The sequence below is a fragment of the Strix aluco genome, chromosome 8 (assembly GCF_031877795.1).
Source record: "Strix aluco isolate bStrAlu1 chromosome 8, bStrAlu1.hap1, whole genome shotgun sequence".
Taxonomy (NCBI): Eukaryota; Metazoa; Chordata; class Aves; order Strigiformes; family Strigidae; genus Strix; species Strix aluco.
In genome coordinates, this window is record NC_133938.1 from 8,204,916 (window position 1) to 8,220,678 (window position 15,763).

At 40.5% G+C, this 15,763-nt stretch overlaps 1 protein-coding gene across 6 annotated transcripts in view; it reads right to left on the reverse strand.

Annotated features, from left to right (window-relative positions):
- ELAVL4 (ELAV like RNA binding protein 4) overlaps positions 1-15,763 on the reverse strand; it is a 65,255-nt gene that overhangs the window by 19,324 nt on the left and 30,168 nt on the right. For all 6 annotated transcript variants that reach the window (XM_074832082.1, XM_074832081.1, XM_074832085.1 and 3 more), the window contains exon 3: positions 493-596. In XM_074832082.1, the coding sequence (XP_074688183.1) occupies positions 493-596 (104 nt within the window). The remainder of the gene's footprint in view (positions 1-492; positions 597-15,763) is intronic.

The following is a 15,763-nucleotide window of genomic DNA, read 5'->3' on the forward strand; positions in this document are numbered from 1 at the left end:
TAATCCCTCCAGCTTTTAAAAGAATAAATCAAACTAAGGATGCAGAAATTGAGAAAAAGTGGGTTTGTTTTTTTTTGAGAACGACATATTCTAACTTGAGAAACATACTTTTAACACCTGGTAATAACGTGAGTGTCACTAAAAGAGAGCTCCATGTCAAGGTATTTCTTATTAAAACACAAGAAAAATGTGTAACATGAATACACTGTCACATACTTCACCTCTGTTTATGGATAACAGTATCACTACGGCTGCTTTATTCTACATTTAAGCCTCACTGCAATACTTTAAGGAGCCTCCTGTTACTTTCCCCCCTTCAACAATAGCAGCAATTTCAGAGAAGAGATTTCATCCTCTGTGTCCTCCCACTGTTCCAAGGAGGAGCTTGTTAGCCAAGTGCCCCTTACAATGGAGATTAAAATACTGATGAAACTGTCCGAAATTATTTCTCTAGTTCCTGAATTGAGCAAAATGTGTTTTGTATTATCTTACCTTTATGGTTTTGGTCTGGAGTCTGAGTCCATTTAAAGTGTTAATGGCTTTCTCTGCATCCTTTGGATCAATATAGTTAACGAATCCATACCCTAAACTCTGCCCTGTTGAAACACAAGAAACAAAAAAAAAAAGACTCAGTTTTTTTTTAAGCACAGGAACAACTTCCAAGAGTAGAAACACAATTTCTTACACTGTTCATTTCATCTCTGCTTTCCCCAACAGTCTCTATGCCATTCTTCACCATTTCATTATCTCCTTAATACAGTGGAAGCCAACATAAAAATTCTGAATTGCTGCTCTGAAGACCCTAACTTTAAAAACAAAAAGCAGCAACCTCCCACCCTGCCTTCCCCAGAAGTTTACTAAAAAGCACATATGAGGCTTGAAAGCAGCAGAATTGTGTAATAGTTTTGTGCTGAGCTCCTAATAAGTGTAACCCCCCCCCCCCCCCCAATTTTGCTACTGTTTATGAACAAGTCCATAAATGTTTAAAATGCAAAAGTTAGGAAACAGTGTTTTAACACCAACCTTGAAGCAGCTGACAGAAACAGAGAGCCACCTTTACATCTCATTTTATTGCTCAGTGGTAAATAGGAGAAAGGACAGATCAAGTCACAGTAGGATAAGAGACGATATTTAAAGCTTTCCTCTGTGTATTAGAGATGACGGCAAAACCAAACAGTACAACTGCTGCTGCGCACAGGATGGCAGGAGCTCACTTTAGCAGCCAAAATAATTTCAACAGCTTCTGTTTTACTAGCAAGATCTGTGTTTGTGTTTGCAGTAGAAAGAGGAGACCTGGTTAATAACTGGGCTAAGTAACATGGAGCCGGAGAGGCCGCGCTGTCAGCACTACGGACACTTGTGCACACAGTGCAGGGACAGAGCCGTGGGTCTGCAACGGGCTGTGAAAACCCAAACCAGAGAGGTACCTTCTCCTGGCTGCCGAGAAGCAGTTTTGCAGCATCAATTCTATTAATGCAACGTGACAGACAGCCACTTCCAGTTCCCTCCCTTCTCAAGCCTCCTACTGAAGTTATTTTGCACATTTGGAAAACACAGCAATTCTTATGTTTTTTTTAAGGCACATACACAGATAATCAAATTTCAAGAATAAGCGAGCCCAAGTAGGCAGGCGAGCGGTCCCTTATTTCAACCACTCACTCTCTCATACATCCCTCTGTATCTGGAGAACAGCAAGCCGAGAGACAACCTGCCTCTGGGCACTGATGTGCAGGGGATCTAAGTGCTCCTGCTCACAGGCAGCAAGAAAGTAAAAAAACATGTGGAAAATCCCTCTCAAGGAGAAGGACAAGCACTTGTGGAAGAAGATTTCTATCTGCAGGAGCAGCAAACAGCAAACCAGCTCCTGCTCACCAGGAGAAAGTGGAGGCTGGGAAAGCAGCTGCACACCAAGTGCCTTGATGTACCCTGGAGGCACAGATCCTGCCTCCCAAGCACAAAGCTTTGTTTCTTTGTCTCCTGGACTACAAAAAAGCATCTGTGTGTTTCTCAAAGTCAGAAGCCACCAAAAATACAGCATTTGCTGCAACACAAATACAGGGAGTGCTTCTGTCTTACAAAATCAGATCAAAGCATTCAAAGCTGCTAACTATGCGATGGAAGACCTTAAAAATCCATGGAAACACCGCAGTTCATGCCTGAAATGCCCACATGCAAGCGTAGGGACAAGAAATAGCTGTTTTAATGTACACTATATCCAGGGAGCAATTCCATCCAATCAATTTAACTTCAGAAAAAAGTATAAAAACATATCCAGTCTTCCTGGAGAGCTGAATTAATATCAACAAAAATATTCTCACCCAAGTTACACGACATTAACCAACAATGAGCTGAAGTCTGACTGAGGATGAAGCCTGGAGCAAAAATACTGTAAAGATACTTTCCATGCCATGCCTTCCTGAGATATTTTATACATCCCCAATCCCTGTGCCACTGAACACATCAAATCCTTAATATATTTAATCCTAAACAGTCCTAGGCAGAAGGAAGCAAACCTCTTTTTACAGAGGAAGACACAAGGATCAGGGCTTGGATAACCAGAGTTCATGTCCCTATTTTTCCCATTAACCATCTATTGACCTTCAGATAACACGAGTAGCTGATGCAAGGCCTGGAGATTTTTGTCAGTCTGTCTTAACACGGGCTTCCATGTCCAGCCACTGTTATTGTCACAGCACATGGACTGACCAACCTCTACAATATGTACAATGATTTTTATTAATTTCTCATAGGAACATCCTCACTTCTGTAAACACTTCCGCAAGGAAGAAACCATGGATAACAAACCCACAGACAACACAAGCTGTAGGGAAGGAAATAATGGCAATACAAGAAAAGAATGATATGAAAATTTTGTAGACCATTCACTCCTTTCCTTGGAGTTCTCCAGTAATGTTATTCAAATTATTTAGATACCATCATCTCTGATTCTCACTACCAACTGGAAATATATTCTCTCCAAGGTGAGGGGTAAGAAGTACCAACATTAATAAAGCTGTCTGCATGCATGCCTGCAGTACCCGGTTTAAAGAGAACAATTACATTCTTATGCAATTTTGCTTAGAATAACAGGCATACAGAAACATGATTTTGTGTTCCTGAACATCAAATACATAAAACTCATAACAGAATTTAAGGCCTGTTACTCAGAAGCTATTGGTTATGACTTCCTATCAAATACATTAATAGCTGTATTGGCTGTACTGTATTCTCACAAAAAATGGTATGTCTCTTCAACATTCTGAGCACTGAATTTCTGTTAATTCAAGAAAATCCTCTTTTATCTTAAAACACCCTCAAATCCCACACCCTTTGCAGCCTACTGAAATCTTGGTGCAGTTGTTTCAATCAAAAAATTCCTGTTGCTGCTTTCTGCCATATGCCTCACTTTGTACCAGTGAAGCTGAAGGAAGAAAAATCTTTCAGTTAAGAGCTTCCCACTTCAGGGGTATGTTTTGTTTCGTTTATTTTGGTTTTTAGGGGAGGTGCTTGAAAATACATCATTTAATGGAGACAGACACCCCCCTAATATATAAAAAAATTTAAAAGAAAATGAACCCAGAAAAAGAAATAGTTTGTGAAAAGCTTTATGACTGCTGGCAGACATAATAAAGCTTTAATGTGCTAAACATTTACAGCTAAGAAACCAAAAAAATTATATATCCAGCTAAAAATATTATTTTAAATTACTCTCAAGAGCAATACACCTTATGTCAGACAGAACACAGACTCTAGATATGAAATAACTAAAAACTGTTACTGGTAGAGAATGAAGAGAAGGATTTGTTCCAGAATACAGTGAAGCAGTATGAACTTTCATGGGTGTTTTTTTTTCATCGTGTGCTCTTATTGCATGTACTCGAAAAGGGTAACATTTCTTTGGACGCAATCTGGCAGCACGAAGCAAGCAGCTGGACCTCTCAGTGGGATCCCACACAGACACTGAAGTTCATTCCCATGCTACACTTCCCAGGAACAGCATTGTAAATAGTAAATATTTTCTGTGATTTGGAACCCAATAGTGCATTGCATGCTGCGATTCAGTAGGGCAGGCAAGAGATATTTCTAGATGATCCTAAAACAACACCTTGATATATCACTATTACCATTGCTCTTTCTGAATGTTTTATCTAGCTTGCGGAAAATGTGTTGTCGACCTCCTATGTTCTGGTAAAGAACAGGTCTAAAAGTGAGCAATAACAGGGTTAAAAAATTATCAAGGACTTGACAGTCTTAAAACACATGCAAAGCCAAGCCCAAGCTGGTAATGCACATATTTCATATTTTAGAAGGCTCCATTTCAGAGCCAAAAATCACCAAGATTAAAAACAAACTATGAGAAAGGATAGAGAAAAAAACCTCAATACACCCTGTTTATAAACATTTACACATACACCCAAAAGCCTGCAACTATGAAAAAGGCAGTGCCAGTTAAAGACCTGTACCTGCCTTTGTAAACCAGTCTGCTTAGGCCAATTCCATATTTAGATTAAGAGATAAAGGGGAAACAGAAACTAGTGTAAGTTGGAAAAGAAAAAAATAAATCACAGGAAACGAGAGAAACAAACAAAAACCGACCTAGAAAAAATCTCTGGCTAGTAAAGGTTTGAGTAACAAAAGCTTTTTTTTAGATTACAGAAAAAAGATCCCTTGACATTCGTGCTGACTCATCAGCAGATAGTAATAGTAACAGTACAGAGAAAAGAGACATGTTATGTACACCTGAAGAAGCTATATGAAGTACTAACTAGCAACCCAGGTGGATGTTAAACAGGAGCTCCTAAAATTATACATGTTTAAATGAGATGATCTGGACTACTTGCACAGAATAGATTCCAAAAAAGGGGAAAACAGTGCTCTTTCAATTTTCAGTAATTCTTGCAGCACTGAACAAGTTCCAGGAGCCTAGGGGAAAGATAATTTTGCACTGAAATTCAAAAAGGGAGGAGTGGATAACCCAAGTAATTACAGGTCCATCAGTCTAATGCTGAGCAAGGCAAAATTACAGAATATTCAATACTGGACTCTAATAGTAAAGAATTAGAGAGGGGTAATAAAATCAATGTCAATCAAATTAGGTCTATGGAAAATAGATTCTGTCAAACTAAACTGACATCCTTCTTGATGAGATTACAAGTTTGCCTTACAAATTTTAAGAATGTCAATTTAATAGCATTGATATACTTGGTCTTCTATAAAGCACTTGATTTGATACTGCTTATTAATTGACTAAAGCAAAATTAACATGGTACACATTAAATGGATTAAAAAAATAATAAAATCAACCAACAGATCTCTAACTGGGAATTGTGCATAGGAAATCACCAATAAGATGTTTTCCTACAGGTCTCTCTCAGGAAATAGATATTGGCCCTAAGCTTTTTACTTCCATGGATGAGTGGAAAAAACCAAATTCCTTGCTTCTGAAGATCATCAACTGCAGAAAGGCAGGATGAGAGAGGGTAAAAACAGAGGACAGAGCAAAGGTGCAAAGTAATTTTAATCTCCTCAGTAAACTACAAATACATACATTTAGATAGCACAACCCAAGATTACATCCCGACAAACCAAGTTAACTGTGGCATACTTTCCAAATGGGAAATGAAAGACTCCGATACAGGGTGACAGATAATCAACGACATCTCAAGCTTGCAATGCTGCTAAAGGGGTTAAAGTGATTCTTCTTAGCATAAAAGCCACATGCTCAAAAAGGGAAAGAAAAATTGCTGCTTCTGATCTGACTGCGTGCTTCGCTGCCTAAGTGCCATGCCCAGTGCTGGTGTATGTACTTCAAGAAAGATACTGATGCCTTGGTGATGGTGTCATGAGAATATAGTACTGAAAAACTCTTTCAATCGAAACTGGGGTCAATCTGTCTACCTCATTGAAAAAGGTTAAAGTGAACCTTAACAGTACTACATTAGTCTTCATCTGAAGTACAGATTGATTTTTTTAATAATGCCTGTCCAGCAGATAAAACATGGAGTTATGGGACTTGGGATAAAGTCCCACTGCTTGACAGTTGAAATAAGAGAAACCAGACTAGAAACAAAGCAAATGCTGTTTTCCTGGGGAAGGCATTTGCTCTGTTTTTGACATTGAAGGTAACAGATTATTTTAGCTATCTACCAACCATTTTGTCAGCTCTTCTACCGCTGGAAATTCTGAAAGTTCAGACTTATTTTTCAGAAAGCTATACTCTAGCTCAAGCAGGAATTAATCCAGGGAAGGTTTTGGCAAGATGTGTTAAGTGCTCAATAATCTCTTCTACTCTGAAGCTCTACAAATACTGTTCCTGCTGGTTGTTCTCCATACAGCTCCTACTGCAATCATTCCCACAGGGAAAGTAGAAGAAAACTACTTTCTCAGACAAATTTGAAGCCTTCCTATTGCTGGAAACTATTCTAAAAGCAACTTATAGAATAGTACAACTTTTAATGGCTGACTTGCGACCAGATAAATTAAAAGAAACAGCCTTTTTGTCTTGAAAACATGTTACTCTGGAATGCAAAATCACATTAAAGGACTATGGTCAACACTATAAACATTCACTCATGAAAACAAGCACAGAATGGGACAGCAACAATGCAAGCTGCCTTAAATTGTGGTTTTGTTGTCCCCTGCCCAAATGTAAAACCTAATTAAAGCTGCCCGCCTGACAGCCATAACATGAACGCCACTGAGCACTGATGCTTTTCTCTGACACAATCCCTTCCTTCAGAAGTAGGCCACGTCTGACAGCTCATCTCATATTAGCCAGGCAGAAGCCGTCAGACAGTTAACAGCCTTCAGTCACTCCGAGTTTGGGACCAAAAGATAAAATAGTGCTCACCATGATTTCTCCAAGCCTCCCAGCTCCAATTTTTGCCTGTTCCAACCTTGCCAAACATTTAGGGATTAAACAGGTGCCAGGGTGAGCTTCTCCCTATCGAAGCAGCTGACCTCAACTTGCTGTCCACCTGTGACTCTTCCAAGCAGACCTGCACACACTCTTCAACCTTCCCCAACAGTTCTCAAACTGGGGATGTTCCTAATAAATACCACCTACGGATGGCTAGTAAGGAAAGCAGCAAGTAAGAGAGATTGGCAGAGAGACTCGTCATGCATTCCATCTTCTAAGTAACAGTAACAGAAGAGACTTACTGACATTCAAGGTAAGCCCTGCTCCAGCTGGTAGTCCCAATGCAGAGCCTCCAAACTGTTTCAGAAGTGTTTTAAACACATTCTTGGAAGGACAAAGAATGACTACAACTTTTATGAAAAGCTGTATGAAGTAGGGACCTTCAGAAAAGGTTACATAAACACCCTTGAGAAAATACATTCAAAATGTATAAAGAGGGTCAAGTGAATTGCCATTTTTTGTTGTTGTTGTGTTTTGTTTATTTCTGAGAGTTATCAACAACTAGAGCTGTTTACCTAAAAAAGGAGGTAAGCTATGGAGAGAAGATTCAGATCAAGGGCAAAGGAGATCTGATCATGAGATCATTTCAAACCCTGCTCCATGTCAGCTGCTTTTTTTATACCAGTAACATCGGTCTCATTCATAGTCCATCCCTTTATCAAGGAGAAGACCTGGTGTCACCCCAGCAATGCACCTTGCAGTCACAGCAGAAGCAAACCAGAGAGGAAGGAGCTTCTGCACACAGTGTCCCTAGGACCAATTAAGACAAGGCTGTCGCTGTCACAATTCACTGTAATCCAACTATGAAGGTAACTTGTTCTTTGCTTAGCACAGCTCTATCACAGCAACCATTTAATCTATTGCTTATTTAGAATACAGACTCCTTATATTTGTACAGACTAGGATGTAATACATGTTGTACATGAAAGTATCCTCCTCTTATTACAATGTAACTATGACTTTTGCAGGAGTTTAGGGAAAAATGTCTCAAAGCAAAAATGAGAGAAGGATGAGTAATAAAAAGCTTGGGTTTTGCCTTTTGCAGACAGGTGACTGGGTACAAGTTTTGTTTGGGAACCTTCCATCAAGTTACTGTATGTCAGTGCCCTTGTTAGTTCTTTTGAATCTCCTTCTAGATTAGGAAAAACCAGCTGTATTTAAATGAAATCCAATCTAGAGCCCCAGATATGCCTTGATGCTACAGTGCACCTACAATTAAGGAACACAATTTATCCTTGGTTAAAAACAGCCATCAGCAAAATTTGACTGTCAGTAGATTCTTTTTCTTAAGATCCTACTGAGGAAAAGCCAGGTTCCAGACTTGCACTGTGATACACTTAGAACAGATCCCCCCCTAAAAACCATGTTTGCAGTTTCCCAACAAATAAATAAGCAAACCCAAACCTCAGGGAAAATCCCTCTGCATTCCACAGGCTGAAGCCTAGCTCTGGCTAGAGCACCTGTAAAAGTGTACATGCTGACACAAACCTCCTCAGATGGGACAAGATTCCTCAAGCAAACTTTCTTCCCCATAAGCATCAGAGCCCTGATACCTAAATAGCAAAGGCTGGGCCCTCCCTACAGGGAATCTGCAGGGGGAAAAATCCTGTCACTGCCTTAATCCTGGCAGTGCCAGAGAGACTTAGATAAAAGCTCATTTGCACAGGAGACGGGCCTTTCTGGGGGGCTCGGGGGGAGTCATGACTTTGCACAATGAGCTCCCATTGGAGCCCTATGCACATAGATTTAATAAACTCCAGTCCAAGTGGAAGTGGCTTCTTTGCACCAGGCCTTCTCCAACAGAGACACTGCTACGTGATTAAAAAAACCCCAAAGGAAGCCCTTGCAAACAGCATGCTACATCCCACGTAAAACTCTCCCTCGGGGAGAGGGTAAGAGAGGGAAAATGAACCAGACATACAGACACCACTCACTCAATTTTAATATCTGAATGGGAAGTGCCAGATACCATGACAACAAGCCTAGGAAAAAAAGAGGGGAATAAAACAAAGCGTTGCCCAAAATGTGAAACAAATCCTATGAATACAGCTAAAGCAATCAGATGATTAGTGCTAGTGAGGTGACTGCAACCCCTCCACATCCACATCTCTGTCTGGAAGAGAACAGCCAGGACCTGAACACTGTGACCTCAAAACCAAAGCAAGACCCTCCCCAAATCCAAGTGCAAGCTCCCCACAACAGAAAGCAACATCATTCAACCAGCTCCTTGCAGAGTTAGAAAGCTTGACTTAGGAGATTACATGAGTTTTGTCCTCCCCTGTAGTTTTGACAAATCCCTTAGTGTAATTTAGTATCTTGATTTTCAGAGATGCTGAAGCAGCAGCAGTTCTCCTCTAAATTAAATACCAATTGACAGTAGCTGCTATCCATCAAAATTAGATACAGTAGTGACTCTCATTCTAGAATAGCCCCACACATCCACGCAGAACATGGAGCATGCTTTGACAGAGCCTGCTGCTGCCCAGCAAGACTCGATCCTTTCAAAAAAATCCTACTCCCACAGAAGTTTTAAAAACATGCAATTACTCCATTTTAAACTTGACCACACAAGCGATATAAAACATACCTACTCTTGCAAATAGTGCCTTACAGTCTCTTAAAGGCTTCTAGCATTTCAGATGTTCTGTATCTCACCTGAAACAAGACTTTGCTCTTACCTGCGTACTACACAGAGTTTTAACAAAGTCAGCTGTGTAATTACTGTACTTGAGGACATGAACTAATCTGCATGCAAAGCTTAAGTGGCAGTTTGAGACAGATGCTGCTGACTTGGCGGGAGTCTTCTGCAGTTCCCCCATTACTGTAGCATGGAAGCATTTTATCTCTGTAACACACCTTTCCTCACGAACACTACTGAGGAAAGCACTTTTATTCCTATTTGGAGGAGAGAAACCAAGAGACATCAAGATTTCCAGGGTGAACTTGGACAGCGTAACAGTCACTAGAACAGGGATCTAAAACTGTGTCTCCTCCACCCTAAGACAGAAACCTTATTATTGGACCAGTGTGAGTTGTGCATGGAAGTATCTTGTAAACAACATGCACATTTCATGCTGCAGAACATATTATCCTCCTTTTTGTTTTCCTACTTTTATCAACTTTCTTTAAATGTAAAACTGTATTTTAAACATGTCTTGGTCCGTACTACTGCAAACAACTGATTAAGTACATTTTCAGAAGCTACTGCTCCCAGCATACGTAAGACAACTGAGTTCCATTTCTGAACAAATATTTGGATCTTCCCCCTCCCCCCGCAGTTGACATCTCTTGGTTCTCTTCTTTTCATCTTCTCCTCCCTTGTCCTTCAAGGAGCACACAGCCTCTGAATCAGCAGCTGTTCTGAGAAGAGTACGGCTGCACTCCTCCCTGCTCGGTCCCAGAACAGAACAGGGACTGTACTATAAAAATCCAGTGTTCTGGGGACAGGCATGAATGGACAAGAAACAGCCATGACTTGTCTATCCCAAACAGTAAATTCAATGCTGAAGAAGAGATAAATTAAACACAAGAAAACAGACATTAGAAACAAACAGGCTAAGTTAAAACAATATTCAGTAAGAAAAAGTGAAAACAAATAGACCCAGAAAAAAAAGGACATACCAGCACATAAAAAATGGTAAGCAGCATTGTGAAAAATCTGCAACAGGAATTAAAGAAGTCACTACATTATATAAAGCATGCAATAAGTGAAAGGGAGGAAGCCTTTTACATCCCAAGTAGGCCAGTGTCACTGGACCAGTGGTACATAAAGAATGGTGAAGACTGCACTCAACTATAACAAGAAATGTATGTCCTGGAGATAGGTAAAGCAACAAACGGAAGGCAAATTTCAGCAACCACCAGGTTTTTAAATCAAGAATGACTTAAGGCTTGAGAGTACCTTAAGATGCAAGATTAGAAGTGTCCAGTGTGTTAAAACATTGAAATATGATAACCTTTGGTTAAACTGTGACTAAAAGGAGATGCAAAAGCCTATAGATACTTCAAATGTGTAAAGACTATGACTGGATATGAAATATTAACACTGTGCTACTTAATACCATTACTCATAAGAGAAGATGAAGTTAAGAGGGTAAAAAAATTACATGGTCTGAAACCAAAAGAGAAAAGGTAGTGTGAAGCAGTAGGTCATGGAAAAGGTACACAGTTCACAGCAGACTTATCTTCCCTTCCTGTATCACATCCCAAATACTAGTATTTCTGAAATTCAGATGGAAGTGGAAGGCAACTTAAAAATAGTGAACAATGGAGCAGAAGCAAAGCAAACCAGAAGCAGCAGTGATTTTTCACTGCTCAGGCTTCAAAGTGACAGTAAGTTCAGATCACAGTGATCCCATACTGTTCCATGTGCACAATTTGGTGCAAATGTACCAAAGTTTTGCACACAAAAGTGATGCCAGGAACCCAGATTCAAAGCTTAGGAGAAAACCCATTATTCTAGAAGATGACAGTAAGGAGTGGTGGAGTGATGGTAAGAAGAGCAGAAAGACAGAACCACGACAGAGCCTGTGCACTGACCAAGGTCCCCACTTCTGTGATGGGTCTGAGAACTGCACAGGCAGAGTGAAAATCAGTTGTGGCTTAATGAAGTAAACTTGGTTTATAGGAGAGATTTTTGTTAAAAGGCCAAGAACATGCTCTCTTGCTGAGAAGAACTATGCAAGCACAAGAACTGAGAAAGGCAAGGCACAGCTAAGATATGAAAACCCGGTGCATCCTCAAACCTTGAAGCATTTTATGTGGAAATAGTGCCAGTAACATTTCCAGTCTAAAGGAAATGGCAGAAGCACACAAAACTACAGAAAAACAAGAGTTTGTTTTGCAAAACAAGGATATTAAATGGGACATAACATACCGCAGCAGCAATAGCTGAAGCCTGGCTGACTGCAAATTCAAAAAGCCCTATTAATTTTGTCATTATGATTTAATTCAGCAACATTTAAGGTTTTGTACCTCAGCCTCTGTCAAACAACAAAAAACAAAAAAGCCACAACACTAAAATTTCACAGTAATTCTGAACAATGACTCAGAATACCTATTCTGCCTCAAACAGCCTACTAATTAAACTCTTTGAGCTCTACTAACCAGTTTTTCCAATGCACAGAGAAAAGTAATTTGTTAGGGACCGGAATAGAAAATTTAATATTAACAACACAACCTGTGTCTGCAGCATTTTTAATCTGATCAGCGAAAACATAAATAAAAGCTGCAACCTGACAGCTAAGAAGGTTAATCTGTAATAGTTAGATTTACGTAGATTACTTTACACAGCATCTGGAAAGATGCTGAGAAAAGTAAAGCCACTTTATCATATTCCGAAATGTGCTACCTATAAAAATTTTGCTATCCATCAATACTTGCGACTGCAGTGAGCCTACTTAATAAATTTGCTTTGGCTTTAAAGACAGAACTTTCAAGAACTTTAAAGCAAGAACAGGAATTTAACTATGTTTCCAATGTCTATAAGATTCGTTTTAGGTACTTGCAGGTAATAGCAGTAATGAAAACTGCTTAAAGGAGCAAATATTATGACTTTGTTGTGTGCACATACTACTTAGTTCTACCACTTACATATCTTGATAGTTTTGTTGAAAAGAACATCAGCATGAATATACTCCTTGATGTATATTCTCCACACTGAAAAGCAAGTATTTTCCCTTTTAAAGGTGGCAGATTTCATCTGTATCAGCCAACACCTTCCCCTATGACACTATCCACATGTTTGGCATTGGACGCACCATGTGTGGATGTCATGACTACAAGCTGTTCTTGCTGGCTGACCACCACCAAACCCATGGAGATTTTATGATACACAACTCCTGTAGAAAGGCTTTTCACAGTATTAAACATGTAGGTTGTGAACAGAGGAGAGGGAAAATATACTTATTTTTCCTTTTGTCTCCAGTTTGGCAGAGTACCTAAACATACCTTACCTAGAACAAACAAGTACCACAATCCCACCAATAAACAAAACCAAGGTAACAAAGCAGCTATTCCAGTGTAGTGGAAAGCATAAGGGAAAAAGTGTTACCAGTCAAGCTCAAGTTGTTCATGTTTGGGGTTGGGTTTTTTTTTTTGGTTTAAGACAGAGTGGCTTCCAGAGTAGGAAAATATTTAGAGAAAGAAAGTAGAGAAATGGGAGAAAGATGTACTGGTAAATAGAAATGACACAGATACAGCATGTAGGAGAACAGAGGAGTCTAAAAAAAGGAACTGCTGGAGAATACTTCTTCCTTGTTACATGTCCTACCTACCATCCTCACAACAGGGAAAGTTAAAACACCCCCTATATCTAACTAACAGCATCCTAAGGAAGAGGAAGGCAGCCTCATTTTGTGGGCCCTAGAATGCTGTAGCAAGAGGAAACCCGTTGATAACCAATTTAAGGTGCTTTAAAATGTATGTGAGCACAGACAGTTATCCATATAGGGCAGCAGGCACATTAGACCTTCTACCGCAGAAACAGCAGCCCCTCTAGTACAGTAACAATTAATCATACTGGCGATGCTGCCATTTGTTTGCTCGCAGGTGAGTATGACGCAGCTTTTTGTCCATCTGCTTTTGCAACACCCCTTAAAAACCATCTAACTGAAAAAAAACAGTCTGGGCTCTTGTGAATAAAAACCCATTCATTTTCCTTCCCCTCAAGCTGATATATTCCACTGATTAAGCAGATACTGAGAGTCATAAGAACAACAGTACTGGGTCAGAGCAGAAGTCTGCCTACTCCAACATCCTGTCTCCAGCAGCACCTGCAAGTCAGTAACTTGCACTGAAATTCCTAGCAGGGACAAGTAGGAGCATCTGCAATGTCAAGTGACAGATCCTCCTCAAAAAGAATGGAGAACAGCAGCTATGTCCAACAAACCCCAGCAGTGAGTCTGCCAAAGCAGAGCCAGTGGGCAAAGCCAAAGAAATGGACTCAAGACTTCAGTGACATGATGCCTTCTTCCCCTCTTTACCTCTTTTTTAGAATCAAAGTCTCACAGGGATGAGAGGGACCACAAGATTGTAGCATCACAGAAATGAAAAACATGGCACCTGGACAAAGCCTGCCTAAACAAGCATGCAGAGATGCAAAAAGGAATGAACAAGACTCAGGCTGTACCACAAATGGTTTAAAAAGTCAGAGGCTGCAATACCCTATCAGTGACCACACCAGGAATGAAGCACAGGACATGAAGTAGGATGCTGCTGAAATCCAAAAATGTATGCTTGCCTGTTGGCAAAGGTAGAGCATCAGAGCAACTTCCAATAGCCAACAGATTACTGAGAAGCTTGTCAGCACTGACAATAAGCACAGAATTACCAGTGAGCCGCATACAAAGGCTGCTGGTATCCTATTTCAGACAGCAAGAGAAACTATCCTTTAAGCAGGAGAAAAGAATGGATGGTAAATAGCATTAAGGGTACGTGTAGAAAACAGTGGTAAATCCCCCTCTCCATACATTCTTGTGCATAACATAACTAGAAATTAACACTTCTTAAGGCAAATTAAGATGATACCCTGAATTTCAAAGCATTGGGATTGAACCTCTGAAGTTTTCTGGGAACAAGAGAGAAGGAAAGGATTTGAGGCAAGGCAAGACCTCCATGCAGTAGATATCCCAAGGGGAACTCTGCCCTCTACAGATGGCATCTCACTTGACAAATAGAAAACAGGTTGGCTTGATGATGTAAATAGGTCCTTGCTCAAGTCACAGTTAAAATAACCCCAAAAGCAAAGAAGATATGAAGGATGGGGTCTAAGTGAATTGAGTCTCAAGACATACTTTGTTTCATCAGTATAGGGACTGCACAAACTGAGCTAGCAGAAAGACAGGTGTGCTGAGGACATGCACTCCCATGGGCAGCAGATCCCAATACTGATCTGAAGACTTCAAGCTGACCATTCCCAGAAGTCAAGGTAAAGGTCTTGCAGGGCTCTTCCGGCTGTAGAGAAAAGCACCTGCATGCTGATGATGTGATGACAGACCAGCTCTGCAACAAAGAAGGGGCAAGAACTTACCAGCTCACTGAGTCCAAGAAACAAGGTCAAATAACCCTGGTCACAAGTTTGCTAAACACCATCTTAAAGCCAAGAAGAAACTCCTAATGCAGCACTGGTAAAAAGCAGTTGTGTGAAAAAGGAGAATAGGGATAGGTCACTTTCAAAACCATTTAGACTGCTTCTACATAGGTCACTGTTGTTCTTGGACAAGTTGTCCAGCAAAAGCACTGGGGAGACAGGCGGATGTGACAGCCACAGTGCAGCTGTGCTGCTCATTGGTAGGGCTGAAGGGCAGAAGGTCTTGAGTAGCAAGGAACAGATAAATGCTGGGTAAAGTCAGCCCTAGAACCCTGAGAAGTATCTCTTGGTGTGCTGTCCACTGCTGCCCTGAAAGACCCTGCCTCAAATGGAGAATAGCATATTGTTAGTGGACACTGCTGGCAATCTCCCAGAGATTTCTTGGAGCTCTCTCATTCCTTTCCTACCCTTTCTCCTTGTCCTCCTTGGGCTAAAAGGAAATAAAAGAAAAAGGGTTAGGAGCAGAAGCAGCTGTGCATGAGTGCTGAAGCACAGACCCTGTGAGGGATGGGCAGAACAAGGGAAAAAGGACAGACAACACTGGAGGTTAAGGGTGGTGGAACCCTCTATTTGATGACAGTCCAGTTCAAAAGAACCACTTCACCTGGTTGTTCTCTAGTAGATAGTTACCTTCAATGCAAATGACATGAAGGATGGAAGAGTTGTCTCAGACCAGAAGGTCAGCATACACACTGAAAAGCCTCTAATAACCTCGTATCTGGGTCACAATTCTAGAGGTGTAGGTGTGCTTGTGC